Here is a 13,532-nt window from a genome sequence, read left to right as displayed (position 1 = left end):
TTACTTTTTATCCCCGCACATCACGGTTATAAATAAGTACTGTAATTTTGTATATTCCGTAGTCCTGATGTTTATGAGTTCATTTCCTAAATAACGATGGGTGAATGCTAATATTTATGTAAGGAAATTAAGATATTGACAGATTTACATGTATTTCGTCGATTGATAATTATGAAAAATGCATTCACATAAAAAAATATTGAAAATTTGGATATATAAAGTTCTTAACCCTGTAGGTTTACATGTATATCAAAATCACAGTTAAACTTAATCCTTAAATAAAACGCCACTCAATTTTCTTTTTATTTAAACACCGCATGTAATAAGCTTTTATGATGCAAGATTACTTGACGCTTGAAGAAGGGTGATATGTCAAATATTATATCCTCATACCACTGACGTCTTAAAACTTATTTGGACAGGTTTTATCTTCTGTAAACCTTACTGTACTTACAGTAATGTATGTACAATAGTGTGTGATTCACATAATATGTACCTTTAGATATTATTTTGGAACACGATAGAAGTAGTGTTGAGACACTTTGTTGCCCATTTTCCACTCAATTTTCCAGCCATTGCCTGTTGAATCACGGAGCTCAACGCTACGCTTCGTCTTGTCACCAATTAAAATAATTCATTCTTCTGAGTGTCAAATTGAACTCATATCCATCCCACACACTTAGACGTTATGCCACTGCGCCACCTAGGCTTCATCAATCAACGCAGTGTCACCCACATGGACCAGAAACTTTTACAACTATATAATAAATATTCTCATATATAAATTTCTTATATATATTGTATGTACAATGATCATCCTCATTAAAATATAATGCTTATAACTGCCCCTTAAGAAGTTCGAAGTAAAGCTTTCGGTGTCTATTTTTTCGCAATTGTAGCCATTATATTTTATGCACAGCATTTTATTCCAATAATAAATTATTTATTGTAAATAGTTATTTTAATAATTTCTGATCATAATTTAGTTATTTAGTTTAGTAACGCTTTTGCTCCAAAGCCTCCGTATTAAACGTCACTCAGTGCAAACTATTTTAGATTTACAGTATTATTAAATGATAAAATTATATGAACGCTATAAATCATTTAATTAAAATTAATTTTATTCATAACTTAATGCATTGAGAGGTTGAGATCAAACGACATTCAGTACATATCGTAAATTACTTTGAATATATTAGACTTTAAAATATATGTTATAAAGACATAAACTACATTCGGCTGACTACTGATGGTTTATAAAATAAATCAACTTAGCCTTATTATTTCTAATAACATTATTTCTCTGCGTAACGTCACATGGCGAGACGAGAGTGACACAAGTGTAGGAATAACAATATAATCGTAACTTGGCTGTTTTTTTAACATGTTTTCACAGCACATAATAGTTTCGAGAAATTACGTTTTAAGTGGCGTAATTCAACGCCACATTTCGATTTTCCAGAGCTGGGAATTGAAAAAGTTTCATTGCTTTGAGTTGAAGTCTTTTTGAAAATTTATAGGGAACCTGGGAATTAATGTTAACACACTCCGATCCCTTTAAGACACTTCCATTCCTAATTTTCACTGAATTCTCGGGGCATTGCATGATGACTATGGGAACTAAACGCCACGCTTTGATTCGTTACGAGATCGAGGAAATGAAAATATCAAATATTTCATTCCCTTAAGTGGGATTCAAATCCACGGATTCAAACCCACCCAACCACACCACGATGACCTCAATGCTATTAGGTAGATTAGGATTAGGGAGATCCCTAATCCTCTTTTTATGAAAACGCTACTCTATTGCCAAATACGTAAAGCTAAAAATTGTAAAATAAATATATCTTAATTTTTTTTAATATAAAAAAAATAAACAATAATTTTAAGGATTAATATTGGATTCTTTATCATTTTTTTTTTACTTTTTAGGTTATTTCAAAATCCATATAAGGGAAAATTTCAATATTAGTTGTAGAATGTTATCGCCTCGCCTACGTAGCCCACACATGGTTTTATGACTCAGTCTGGAACGAAATTGTTAAAAATCTATCTTCTATATTATTTTGAAATAGATTTGAAAAGTTGATATTTTTTAATTATTAACCTGTTCTGTGTTCGTTTGATGAATTCAAATGCTTTTTTAATAACCCTCATGTCTCGTTTAATTAATCTACTCTTCGTTACCTAATAACTGTCTTCGTCTTCTTATAGGATGTTTCGCTCATTTGAGTAATCATTTTATTTATATTATAACTCTGCCAAATCGCTAATATTTGTTACTTTTAATGCAGTAATATTTTATCAATTATATTTTTTTTTACTAAAAAAATAAAAAAATATTTTATAGAAAAATTAGGTATATGTATCAGGAACAATAAATTAAATGCAAATAACCAGATATTTCATCATTCTAAAAAACAAAGTATGCATAAGCAAGAAACAAAATGCCTATAAAAAAAATAAACCTAATTCCAGGTGTCCGCAAAATCACGTTCTTTTTAAACTATTATATTCAAAATATAATATTACCCATATAATATATAATTCAACACCGTTGGTGACCCATTTCTCTGAAACAGCGGAGAAACTCGTAAGATTTACTATCAATAAATAGTGCGAAGTGCGGACCATCGCATGGGTCCGAACGATTAAACTACACCGTGAAAGTAGGTGCAACCCAATCCTCCTACAATATACTACTACATTTTATTACTTTGAATTTTACTTTAACGTTAAATATACGAGTATACATGATGCAAACCTAAATTATTAATATGCAAATAATTTGCAATTCTGTCGAATTATGCTATTTCGCTTTTAATAATAGTCCTCAATTTCTTCTTCCTCTTTATTTTTGTTCCGTCGTAGTGCAGCGGCACTGATAATGTCTCATTGTAAACGTGATAGTTGTGAGTTCAATTCCCACTTGGAGGAATAATTTAATTTTTATTATTCTGGTAACAAGACAAAGCGTGTTGTCAAGTACCGCCACTCAAACCTGAGTGAATTTGAAGACTAAGCGGAAAGTGGAGACCAGAATGTTTTAACACTAAAGATATTTCCCATACTACTGCTACATGCGGAATACACCTTGGAGCGAAAAAAAATATCAAAGATTTTTTGAGTGTATAATAATTAATACCATGAGTGTATTATGCGTATTTAATTATTTTTCAGATTTCTCTATTTTTCACACGAATTCTTCAAAGATCTACGGATCGAACCCATAACTGTGGTGTTAGAAATGAGACAGCCCCACTGCGCCACGATGGACTATATCATATTTGTACCGAACTAATTTCCTGGGTTTACTTTGCTTGCCATTCGTATTGAAATAGTCAACTCGGGGTCACAGCTTGACTCATAATTTTCTGGTGGCGTAGGCGTTTACCGGGTAAGGATTTATAAACCTTAAAAGGTGGAAAGAGGTCATAGTTTGCGGCTACAATCCAAAATTATAGATAAATCAAAATGTTATTTTGATTTTTTATTCATATTTATAAATATATAAAAAATAATAATTGACGATCTGTTGCAATTTTTGAGTGGATACTGATAGAATTAGCAATACTTATGGATAGAATTGTCTTCACAAATAAATTTAGTAAATCTTTTTATTTGTTAAAAAGGAAAAATCAGAGTGACAATTATAATTTTTATTTGTAATTAATTTAAATAAAATATGTTATGTATTTATTTCCTATAGATAAGTTTCTTACTTTTGCACAACCATTGATTGCGTACTTAATTACATCACGGTAGTATATAGATTATATTAACGAATTAACATAATAATAACATTTACTAGACCATATCCTAAGACCTTTAAATGTCATTCTTTCGACAGACACGAAAATGTTATTTAGAAAAAAAACCTCAATATTATGTTTAATCACTTAGCGGGGAAATATTGAAGTGTTATCTCGAATATTTGAATAATTCGTGAATAACATGCGCACGCGGCTACCGTGTTACCGATTTTATAAGCCGTATATGTACGGTCGACCGACTGAGCTCGTATAAGAGTACCCTACAGCGTGCATGCGTGGGCGCGAACGGTGACTGCTTTTAGAATGGAGAACTTAAACATATTCCTCAAATTCTATATTTTATTTACACCGAAATAGTGTTTATTTAGTTATTTCACAATATATTTATCGTTTTTATTTCTCAAAAGAATATTTATAACTATTAAATTTATTCCTTTCCCCCTTTTAGTTTTACGAGGTGGAACACTGGATTTTAAAATATGCCGATCGGATAATGTCAAAAGGTCCGTCACGCAAGAATGTGGAGAACGAAAAGCTTTCACGCTGTATCCCGCATATAGCATTGTAGAAACAGATTATGAAAACACTTGGTTCCCGCCCAAGCTTTTTCTTTGAGAGAGACCCCCCCCCCCCCCTTACCTCGACTGGAGATCGAACCCACAGCCATCATATTTACTGTCATGCGCTACATTATTTTAAATGAAATCTACACTTTAATGGTTTCCAAGTCGACCACAGCATATTGTAAAAGATAATTAAACGGCCTACCCGCAGCGCCTCCAGCTACAAACTCTCCCGTTAATGGCGCTCGACCTCTGCCCGACAGTGGTAAATTAATATAACATTATGCTAACTATATTAACACACACGGCAGTTAAATGTCCGAATATTAGAGAATATAATGGCGAAAAAGTCATTCACATTCAAATTATTGACGAAATTTCATTGCTTGACCCAGCGTGGTAAAACTATTATGCCTTCAAATATTTAACATGGTTTTCTATATATAATGTTCTTGCTATTTTATATGTATCGCTGTTCTTTAAAAAAAATTTTCTCATCACCAGGTGGTCGTGAAAATTTAAATATTTATTTGGTTCTTTATATCTTTATCACGCGTGTAAACACATATAGTTAATAGAAGTCATTATTGCTTTTATCTTTTATTTTAAAAAGGCAGAGAACGTTCCTGTCAAGAATTTTTTTTTGTAAATTTAATTCTGCATTTATTTTATGAAATTTAACATATTTTCTATCCATAATAAAATAAAATACTTAAAACTTTGAAGTTTCTCCCTAATTTTGGTTTTTATACCTTCATGTATTCATTTATTCATCCTTTGAACCGTAAGCTACATTGTTCTTCATTTCAGAAATATGTTTTTTTGTAAATAATATAATTTAAATTTATTTTCTCTAAAGATCAAAAAGATAACACATTTATTTTTAACAAATTTCTCTTTTTAAAGATTACTTATAAATTTAATTAATATAAAAAAACATTTTTTGTCAACATATTAATACCTAACTTAACTTTTATCATTATGATAATAAACTATTTTAAACACGTCTGATATCTGATATCATCGTGATATAATTGATTCGAAATGATAACACTCCACAGATGATAATAATTATGCACAAAATTAAAAAAACATTTTAATTTAATTCAAATATTCACTCAATCGGCGCCGTTATAACTGTTTTATTCGCAGCACATGAATATTGATTATTTATTCATGTTGATTTTAGTGAATTAATTATGCTTAATATATGAATAAATAAACGAAAATGTGTAATTGTTAAGTAATTAATTTTAATTGTTTGTATAAAAAGTTGTTGTGATAGCACGTAGTATATTATTTTCATTAATTTATATATGTATAATATTGTATATGTACTTAGTACCTAAAACAATGTACAAAGTAAAAGATACAATTCCCACAAACGTAACGAAAAAAATATATAATACGTCTTTAATTGGTTATCCTTCTCCACATAATTTCGATATTAGGACTCCAATGGCAAGTCACTGAGCTATTTCTTGGTATCCTCATATTATACTAGCTATTTATTAAGAAAAAAACATTTTTCTAAACTATTTAATCCATATACCAACAAATAATAACATATTTTTCCCTTCTATTTCTTAATCATAAAAAGAACAAGTAATTTTTCAAATAGATTATAATGTAATTTTTATGCACAGACCTCGGTGCATGTAGAAATATTTTTCAACAAAAAATATTTAATATAACCCACGTGGCATTAATAACTGCAAAATAACACCTTAAATGTTAAGCAGAAAGAAAATCAATTTGGCGTTCGCGGGCGGAGGCGGCGGCACTACCTGAGTTTTTTTGTCTGATAACTGGGGTCGGGGCAGTGCGCGGGCGCAGCTCGACTTGGCCGCGCGTCTCTTGTACTCACTTGTTGTATATTGTGTTTTGCATTAGCTATACTATATTCACTTCAATCGTGCTTCTTTCTTTGGATAAAATATGTTTTTTTTATTATTTGAAATTAAATTCGTACTTGGATTAAAATAGTGATTATCAATGATAATTCTTGAAGGTATTTATTTATAGTGTTTGGAACTAAAAACGAAGTGACAAGTGTTTGGTTTATTATATTATATACTTATTGAAACTGGTGTTATTGGTGGATAACTATATTATATATATATAATACGTTTGTGTTTATTAATATCAAGTAAGTGGAATGTACTTGAAAATGTATATCAAATCGGAGAGATTCTACCAACAGCCGGACACGCAACTGAAGGATGCTGATATGTGTATTTCGGATTATGAAGAGGAGCTAGATGACCGTGAGTTATACTTAGAATATTTTCTTAATGTAATGTTAGTATATTGTTCAAATATAAAAATTGTTTTATTGTTATTAAATACAGCCAATTTGCTACTAAAAGTTGAATCGATCAAAAAATAATATACTTATTATCATTTAGTTAATAGTAATCTAGTATTTTTTATTTTATTATATATCTTATAATTATTACATTATTTTAAAAAGATAAGAGTGAAAAAATAATAATTCTTAAAGATTTAACAAGTAAATGAATATATGTTAATTACAACGATATACCTAATAGATTTTTTTGTATATTAAATATTTTCATCTTTCATTTAAGGAACGATAAAATTTTATTTTATTTAGCGAAAAATGCTCGAATAACAGTCGCGGCACGCACCCGTCTCACGTTGATGTCTTTCGTATAGACGATACGCACCGCTACACTTTCTTTCATACGGGTGCATTTGCATTACCTTTAAATTGAATAAGTATTTATGAAAAAAAATATTATCTTTAACAAGGAAGCAATTTCATATACATTCTGAGTACTTTATATGCGCTTTTATTGGTATAATATTTATTGTTGTTTTCCTTTTACTTTTAAACTGGTCTAAATATTTCTGAATAGTTTTGGAGTAAAATAATCGTTTCCTAGTAATTTTCGTTTAAATTAAGGCATCGATAAAAAATTGATGTTTATTTTTAGTGTAAATAATAAAAAAAATAAACTTGTCTATTTATAGTAACTGAGTAATTGTCGCAGTTGATGCAAATGTCTTACCGTTACACGAAGATACGTTATAGGTGTAGGTTCTAATACCAATCGGAATGCTTATATTTTGGTGTAATAAATTTTTCACAAACAACTGTTCTACAATTGGGCGAGAACTTTTTTATATTATATATTTTTATATTATATATATATTATATATTATTGCAAAACTTTAACTTTATATTAGTATAATATTAGTACAAATTAAAAAATAAACTTTGATAAATGAATGAAAATATATTAATATTACTTATTACACATAATTATTATTCAGTTTTAAGATCTTTTCGAGCTTGTCGACTCTTACGTATTTTTTTTAAACGTTAAAAAGTTAACATACTTAATTTTTTACAGTAATTGTTAATTAAAGGTCTTTTGTTCTGAGAGATTGAAAAAACAGTAAACTATATTTATTTTAAAATCCCTGGTTTCAAGCAAACTTTCACATTTCATCCCAAACCAGGTAACCTTAAGACCCTGCATAATGGACACCCTTAAATAGGCAACTTGTAAATAGCAGAAAGGTTCGTTACGACAAAGGTACGTCGGCACTCTGAAGAGATTAAAATACCCATGGGATTAGTGCGGACGATTTGAGTTACGGTACATTAGTAATTGCAATTTGGTTCAAATATTTTTTCGTCGGTGTTAATGTAAAATAAGGTAAAAAAATTGAAAAATGTATTGATAAATTATATTTCTGCAAACCGATTTATTAAGTACATACTTAGACAGAATTTATAAAATTTAGGGAGAGAATTAAGAGATTTAAAAAAAGAGAGGGTTCCCTAGTAATTTTATTTCAAAGTAGTTTTAAATTAATTTATAGCAAGCCTATTAGTGTCCGAATGATAGATATTTAGGTGATCAATATCAATTATTAAGCCTTTAGAGTATTTATCGATTTACTTTTCAAAATATGTCACCAGGATTTGATGTTTTATAACTTCTATATAGACACAGAAATGGCTTTCTTTGTTAGTCGAGAATCTCATATTCTTCGATAATTATAAAAAAATATATTCTATAATTTACCGAGAAATATTCACAGCAGTTGAACATTTGTAAATAAAATAGCAATCATATTGTACTTCCATTTGTAAATAACAATACGCAAAGTTCGAGAACATCGTACTTCAATACTTAAATGATGGCGGAGGAAACAACGGCTTTGAACGTTCACATCTCAATGAACATTAAAAAACCCCGAAACCAAATACACTTCCCACATTGCAACTACAATGCCCGCCCTAAAAAAAACCTACCCTGCATCACTTTGCCGGTTTCACCCTTACGCATGTCTCGACTTGACAGTACTGAGTTTCAAGTAAAAACTATTTTAATATAATATGTCACTTAACTTGCTTTTATTCCAAAATCACCCTTATTCTTATTCAGCTGAGGGATATTTAAAAATAAATAATTGCTCACAATAAGTTTGTAGTCGCATGAAAGCATCCATATTTCTGGGAAAGGACATTTGCCCTAAATACCTGACCAATAAAAAAAGTGCAGGTAAATTTGACCTGTAGTTTTTCTCAATTTCTAAGCAGGAAATCGCAACAATGCTCCATCGGTCACGGCACCAGCAGGTACGGGATAAATAAACCTCTAGGGGTTGTACTTTGTACACGTGTAAAGGACCATATTGTTAATTGTATTGAAACTTCGGATTACAATGTCAAACGTAAAAGTTTGGAATGATTTTAACAATTATGAAGCAAGATAAGTAATATTCTTTGAGCGAATTTCAATTTAAGTGAGAAACTAATTTTTTTGCAATTCGGGTGTAAAACTAAACTAAAATTATACAATACTATGCAAAGTTAAAAGAGGATGTCGTTCTAATCAACTATTCACGTAGAATTCCGTCTGTATCGTACAATTTACATATTAATCTTCGGCCATTAAGAATTAGTGATTCACCGTCCAAAGTGCATCGAATAAATCCAAGCAAGGTCGGGGTCGGGGCCTAGGTCGGGGTCGGGGCCTGCGTCGGGGTCGCCGGGTGAAGGAGGCCGTGGGAGGGTCGCGATGCTAATGCCCGTCGAGGGTTCGGCACCTTTGACATTTAAAGTTAGCGTCTCTCGTTTTGTTAGGTTTATTTCTGTTATAGGCATCTCTAAACGAGAAACTTGAAATGTACGGAATCGTATACGTATTATAACAAGTTTGAGACGCGAGTGGTTTTGTTGCGGTTGTTTATTATAATGTATGCAAGTGTAATAGTGGAAGTTTTATTATAATATAAATCAATGAAATGAATACGCTGCTTTTATTAAAACTGGCTTTATGAAAATTACACATTGATTCTATTTCCACTTGAGGAAATGAAAGATTTAATTTTTCATTTTCTTCGCTCTCATGTTATAGCAAAGCGTAGCGTTGAATTCCGCTATTTAATACGCAATGCCTCCAGAATTCAGCGTAAAATGGGGAATGGAGTGTCTTCCCTCTGCCTACCCTGATGTATGCGGGATACAACGGGACGCTAATAAATGATTACCTCATTACAATGGGAAGTAATAATTTAATTAATAGTTATTTATTCGCTTTTTACAAACATAGTTTGACAAACTAACTCCATCCATAACTCCACTCCAGCTTAACTACGCCTTATGTACAAACGGAACGTTGACACTAAAATATTTAATGAACCTACGACCATAACGGTCGGGCAACGCGTCCGGACTGCGTTAAGATATATTCAATTAGGCATGCATTCATTATAATATATGAAATATATATGTAATGGCGACCGATTATATTATTCAACTCGGCTTTAAAACAACTAATTTGTAGTAAAAACATCGTAAATTACAATATTACGACAATATTAATGTTTATGAGGAAGGTAATTCTGAAATTGCAACAATAAACGAAAGCCCAAAGTGTGGCGCCGAATCAATATAATTATGCTTAAATACATAAAAAAACAATAATAACTAGTTGTACGGGCAAAAGTAAAACCTGGGTATGTCATTAAAATTGACATTTTTAAAGATCTTAAACGTATATATGGGTTTGGGTTTTTTATTTTTGTAATATTTATAGTAAAATATTATATTAAATTTGTTCTTACAGTAAGTGATTATAATTTAAGTTTTTTTTTTATTTTACTTAAGCGACACGAAAACTGATTCAAATTTAACTTCCAAATTGAGCAAAAGTATGTCGCTTAAATTAAACAGAAAGATATGTGTATTTTTTTACATTATAAAATATAACTTTACATATAAATATGAACAAAATACTAAGGTATGTACATTACAAACATTTGGAATCGAATCCACGATCTCTAGCTTAGACAGCGAAGTTACCAACGGACCAACGGGCTGTTCAGTCATATGTGCGTAGATTTAATGTGTAGAAATCTATTCATATGCGACGTTAAAGTTAAACTGCTGGGGTCGTATGGCGATGGCGGGTCACGGGTGATGCTAAATACCTAATTGCGGATTCAACGCGACCTCTCCTTTAGAAAACGCGCACTCGACAGGAATTTTAAAGGCGTTATGTATTTATGTTTGTGTGTCGTTTAGTTACTATGTTGCTATTATACTCGTACCTACAGGCAGAAAAGCGAGAAATGTCTTTTTTGTTTCATTTGTTTTGAAGCCTAAGGCGGTAAGTAGCTGGTAGAATGAACCTAGAAGTTACAATGATATTATATTATACGAATTACACCTATAATCGACCATTAATATGTAAATTGCATATTGTTATAATAAGATTTTTAATTTTTGCAATTTTATGCATTTGAAATGAAACTCAGAAAAAAATTTTTTTGGAAACTCAACGTTTCGAACAGTTTACAGTATTTTGTCTAGATTCTGGGTAGACTAGTCTACTACCTAGTTAAAATTTTAATTTCAAATGATATATTGTTATTTTGCTATAATTATAGTGAGATATTTTTATTTACATACGTCTCGTGTACTAGATTTTTTATTATGCATGAGTATTATTTAAGATTATTACATCATAATATATATGTAACAACAAATTACATGTTCAGTTATATTATAGCCCATCAAATAGTGTTGTAACGCAGTTGGTTATAGTTATAGACTGACGTGATGGTTGTAAAAGATAGTATTATATGGACTGAATAGATATTTTTTTTCAATATGAATATTTATATAAGTTGAATTTGAACTTACGATTATCATATATGATCAGGCTAGTCCCAACTGCATCACTGAGCTGCTTGGGAATAGGAGTATGTAATTCTAACTATCAAAGGGCAACCACAACACCGGTATGTTTTATTTGGAATAAACTTGAGCCAAAATAAAAACGTTCTTTATGTAATATTATATGCGAATATTCAGATATTTAAAATACACCAGGTCACTGTAAAACATAAATTTTTGACTAATTATATAATAAACGGCTTAAAAAGGGAACGGTTAAAAATTTTTTTTCATCTTTTTGTACCTCTACAAAAGAAAAATATTTTTTTCTATATAATATAATATTTTATTTCAAAGTAGTAGTAATTAATAAGTTTAAATTAATTTATGTAAATATTAATATTTATTTATACATAATATATATAGCATTAGTATTAATATTTATACATATATAGCAACTTATTTCTAGTTATCTATTTACGGAATGCGGGTTATTATGCACTAAGACCTCAAGTGTAAAAGTGTAAATATTACCATCAAACATAACACCTGTTTAAAAGTTAACAGTTAACCAGGCTGTGGAGGTTTGAACAAAACTTTGTACTTGTGGGGCAAATATTAGTTTTGGTGGAGGTGACCTCTCGACGACCTCTCGACCGGACGACAACGATGACTATCGGCTATCCGGTTTGAGCGTGGACTCACATACTTAATTGATTCCACTGAACGCGTAACCTGCCCGCTTCTAAGTGGACGAATAATAAAAACTTCGATTATTATAATTAACGATTCATCATTTTTTTTTTTAAATATTATTTGCGTATAAATTATTATTGACTCCTAATTAATATTGAAAGGAAATTGGTTTTGGAATGAGCTATAAAATTATGTTGGTATGCCTGTTACTTGTTTTTTTTTTATTTATCTTATCTATGGTCTATACGTTGACATAAGAATTTGATAGGCAGATAAAATATAATTTATTCTTAAAGCTTTAGACGGCGTGAGTAAATATAATTTCTATACATTAAAATTTCTTCACTGTTGATAGACCTGAAGTAGTCTAAGGTTGTTTTCAAATACATAGATTTCTAAAAGAAACTAATTTGTATTTATAACATATTGCATTATTAGAGACCATTCGTGGCGCGGGGGGCATCAGCATGCGACTTTAATTCATCGTATGTTATTTAATTTCTGGTCTTTTAGAGACAGACATACATATATATACCTATAAGCTATGGGCAAAATAAATATTGATCAATGAATAAAGCCACTGAATATAACCATTACATTCAATGAAGATCCTATTTTATTTGAAAGTTTTCACTTGGGAGAGTGATTTTTTTTTTTTTATTACTTCGCTCTGGTAACAAGGCAAAGTGGTAACCCCATAGTACCTATGTAGGTATAAGACAATGAGATGTATATTTAAAATGTTTAAACAATAACAATTGACTTGTTTTAATTTGAAACATTGTTTTAATGTTCCTTGCTATGCAAATAAAATAAACATTACCTAAAAAAGATATTTATTTATCCTTTTCTCCTGGATATAAAAATAATATAATAAGAAAATAATTGAAACACACAATCCAAACAAGTTAATCTCAACGACATCCACTTGTTCACGTAACTGCGCACTGCGCACCGAAGCCCCACCTGGCCACCGCACTCACCGCAGGTGGATACCAGGTACTAGGCAAACATAAACACGGCGGAGTGTTTGTCCGGCCGGCACAGTCAACACACAGTGGGGACAGGTGACGCCGCGACCTGTTGGAATTTCGGTGAGTACAGGTTTGATTGTCAAGTTCAACGATCGCAGATAGATTCGACGTTAATTGAATTAAGGTGTTTCTTAACTAATTAAAAGGGTTATTTGAATATTTTGTTTTTAATTTCGAGTTTCCGGTTTGTTATGTAATAATTTTCTTGTATTAATTTGTTCAGATATGGTTTTAATAAAAAATAGTATAAGTATAACGAGAGTATGTGTATGGTTTTTTTTTTTATTAAGAGAAGTGGTCGGCA

The 13,532-nt window shown here is 30.6% G+C and overlaps 1 protein-coding gene across 3 annotated transcripts in view; it reads left to right on the top strand.

Moving 5' to 3' along the window:
• Positions 1–13,532, top strand: part of LOC146534083 (uncharacterized) — a 178,197-nt gene that overhangs the window by 113,315 nt on the left and 51,350 nt on the right. Inside the window, exon 1 of one of the 3 annotated variants that reach the window (XM_085194414.1) lies at positions 6,162–6,603. The exons of the other annotated variants lie outside the window; for them this stretch is intronic. Within the exon in view, the coding sequence (XP_085050540.1) occupies positions 6,495–6,603 (109 nt within the window). The 5' untranslated portion in view covers positions 6,162–6,494. Of the gene's footprint in view, positions 1–6,161; positions 6,604–13,532 lie in introns of those variants that run through there. 3 annotated transcript variants of the gene reach the window in all.

This window comes from Heliconius melpomene, chromosome 12 (assembly GCF_056956725.1).
Source record: "Heliconius melpomene rosina isolate 202511_hmr_F chromosome 12, ASM5695672v1, whole genome shotgun sequence".
Lineage (NCBI taxonomy): Eukaryota > Metazoa > Arthropoda > Insecta > Lepidoptera > Nymphalidae > Heliconius > Heliconius melpomene.
Note: the sequence above shows the minus strand (reverse complement) of the source record. Positions and strands in the feature narration are given on the sequence as shown.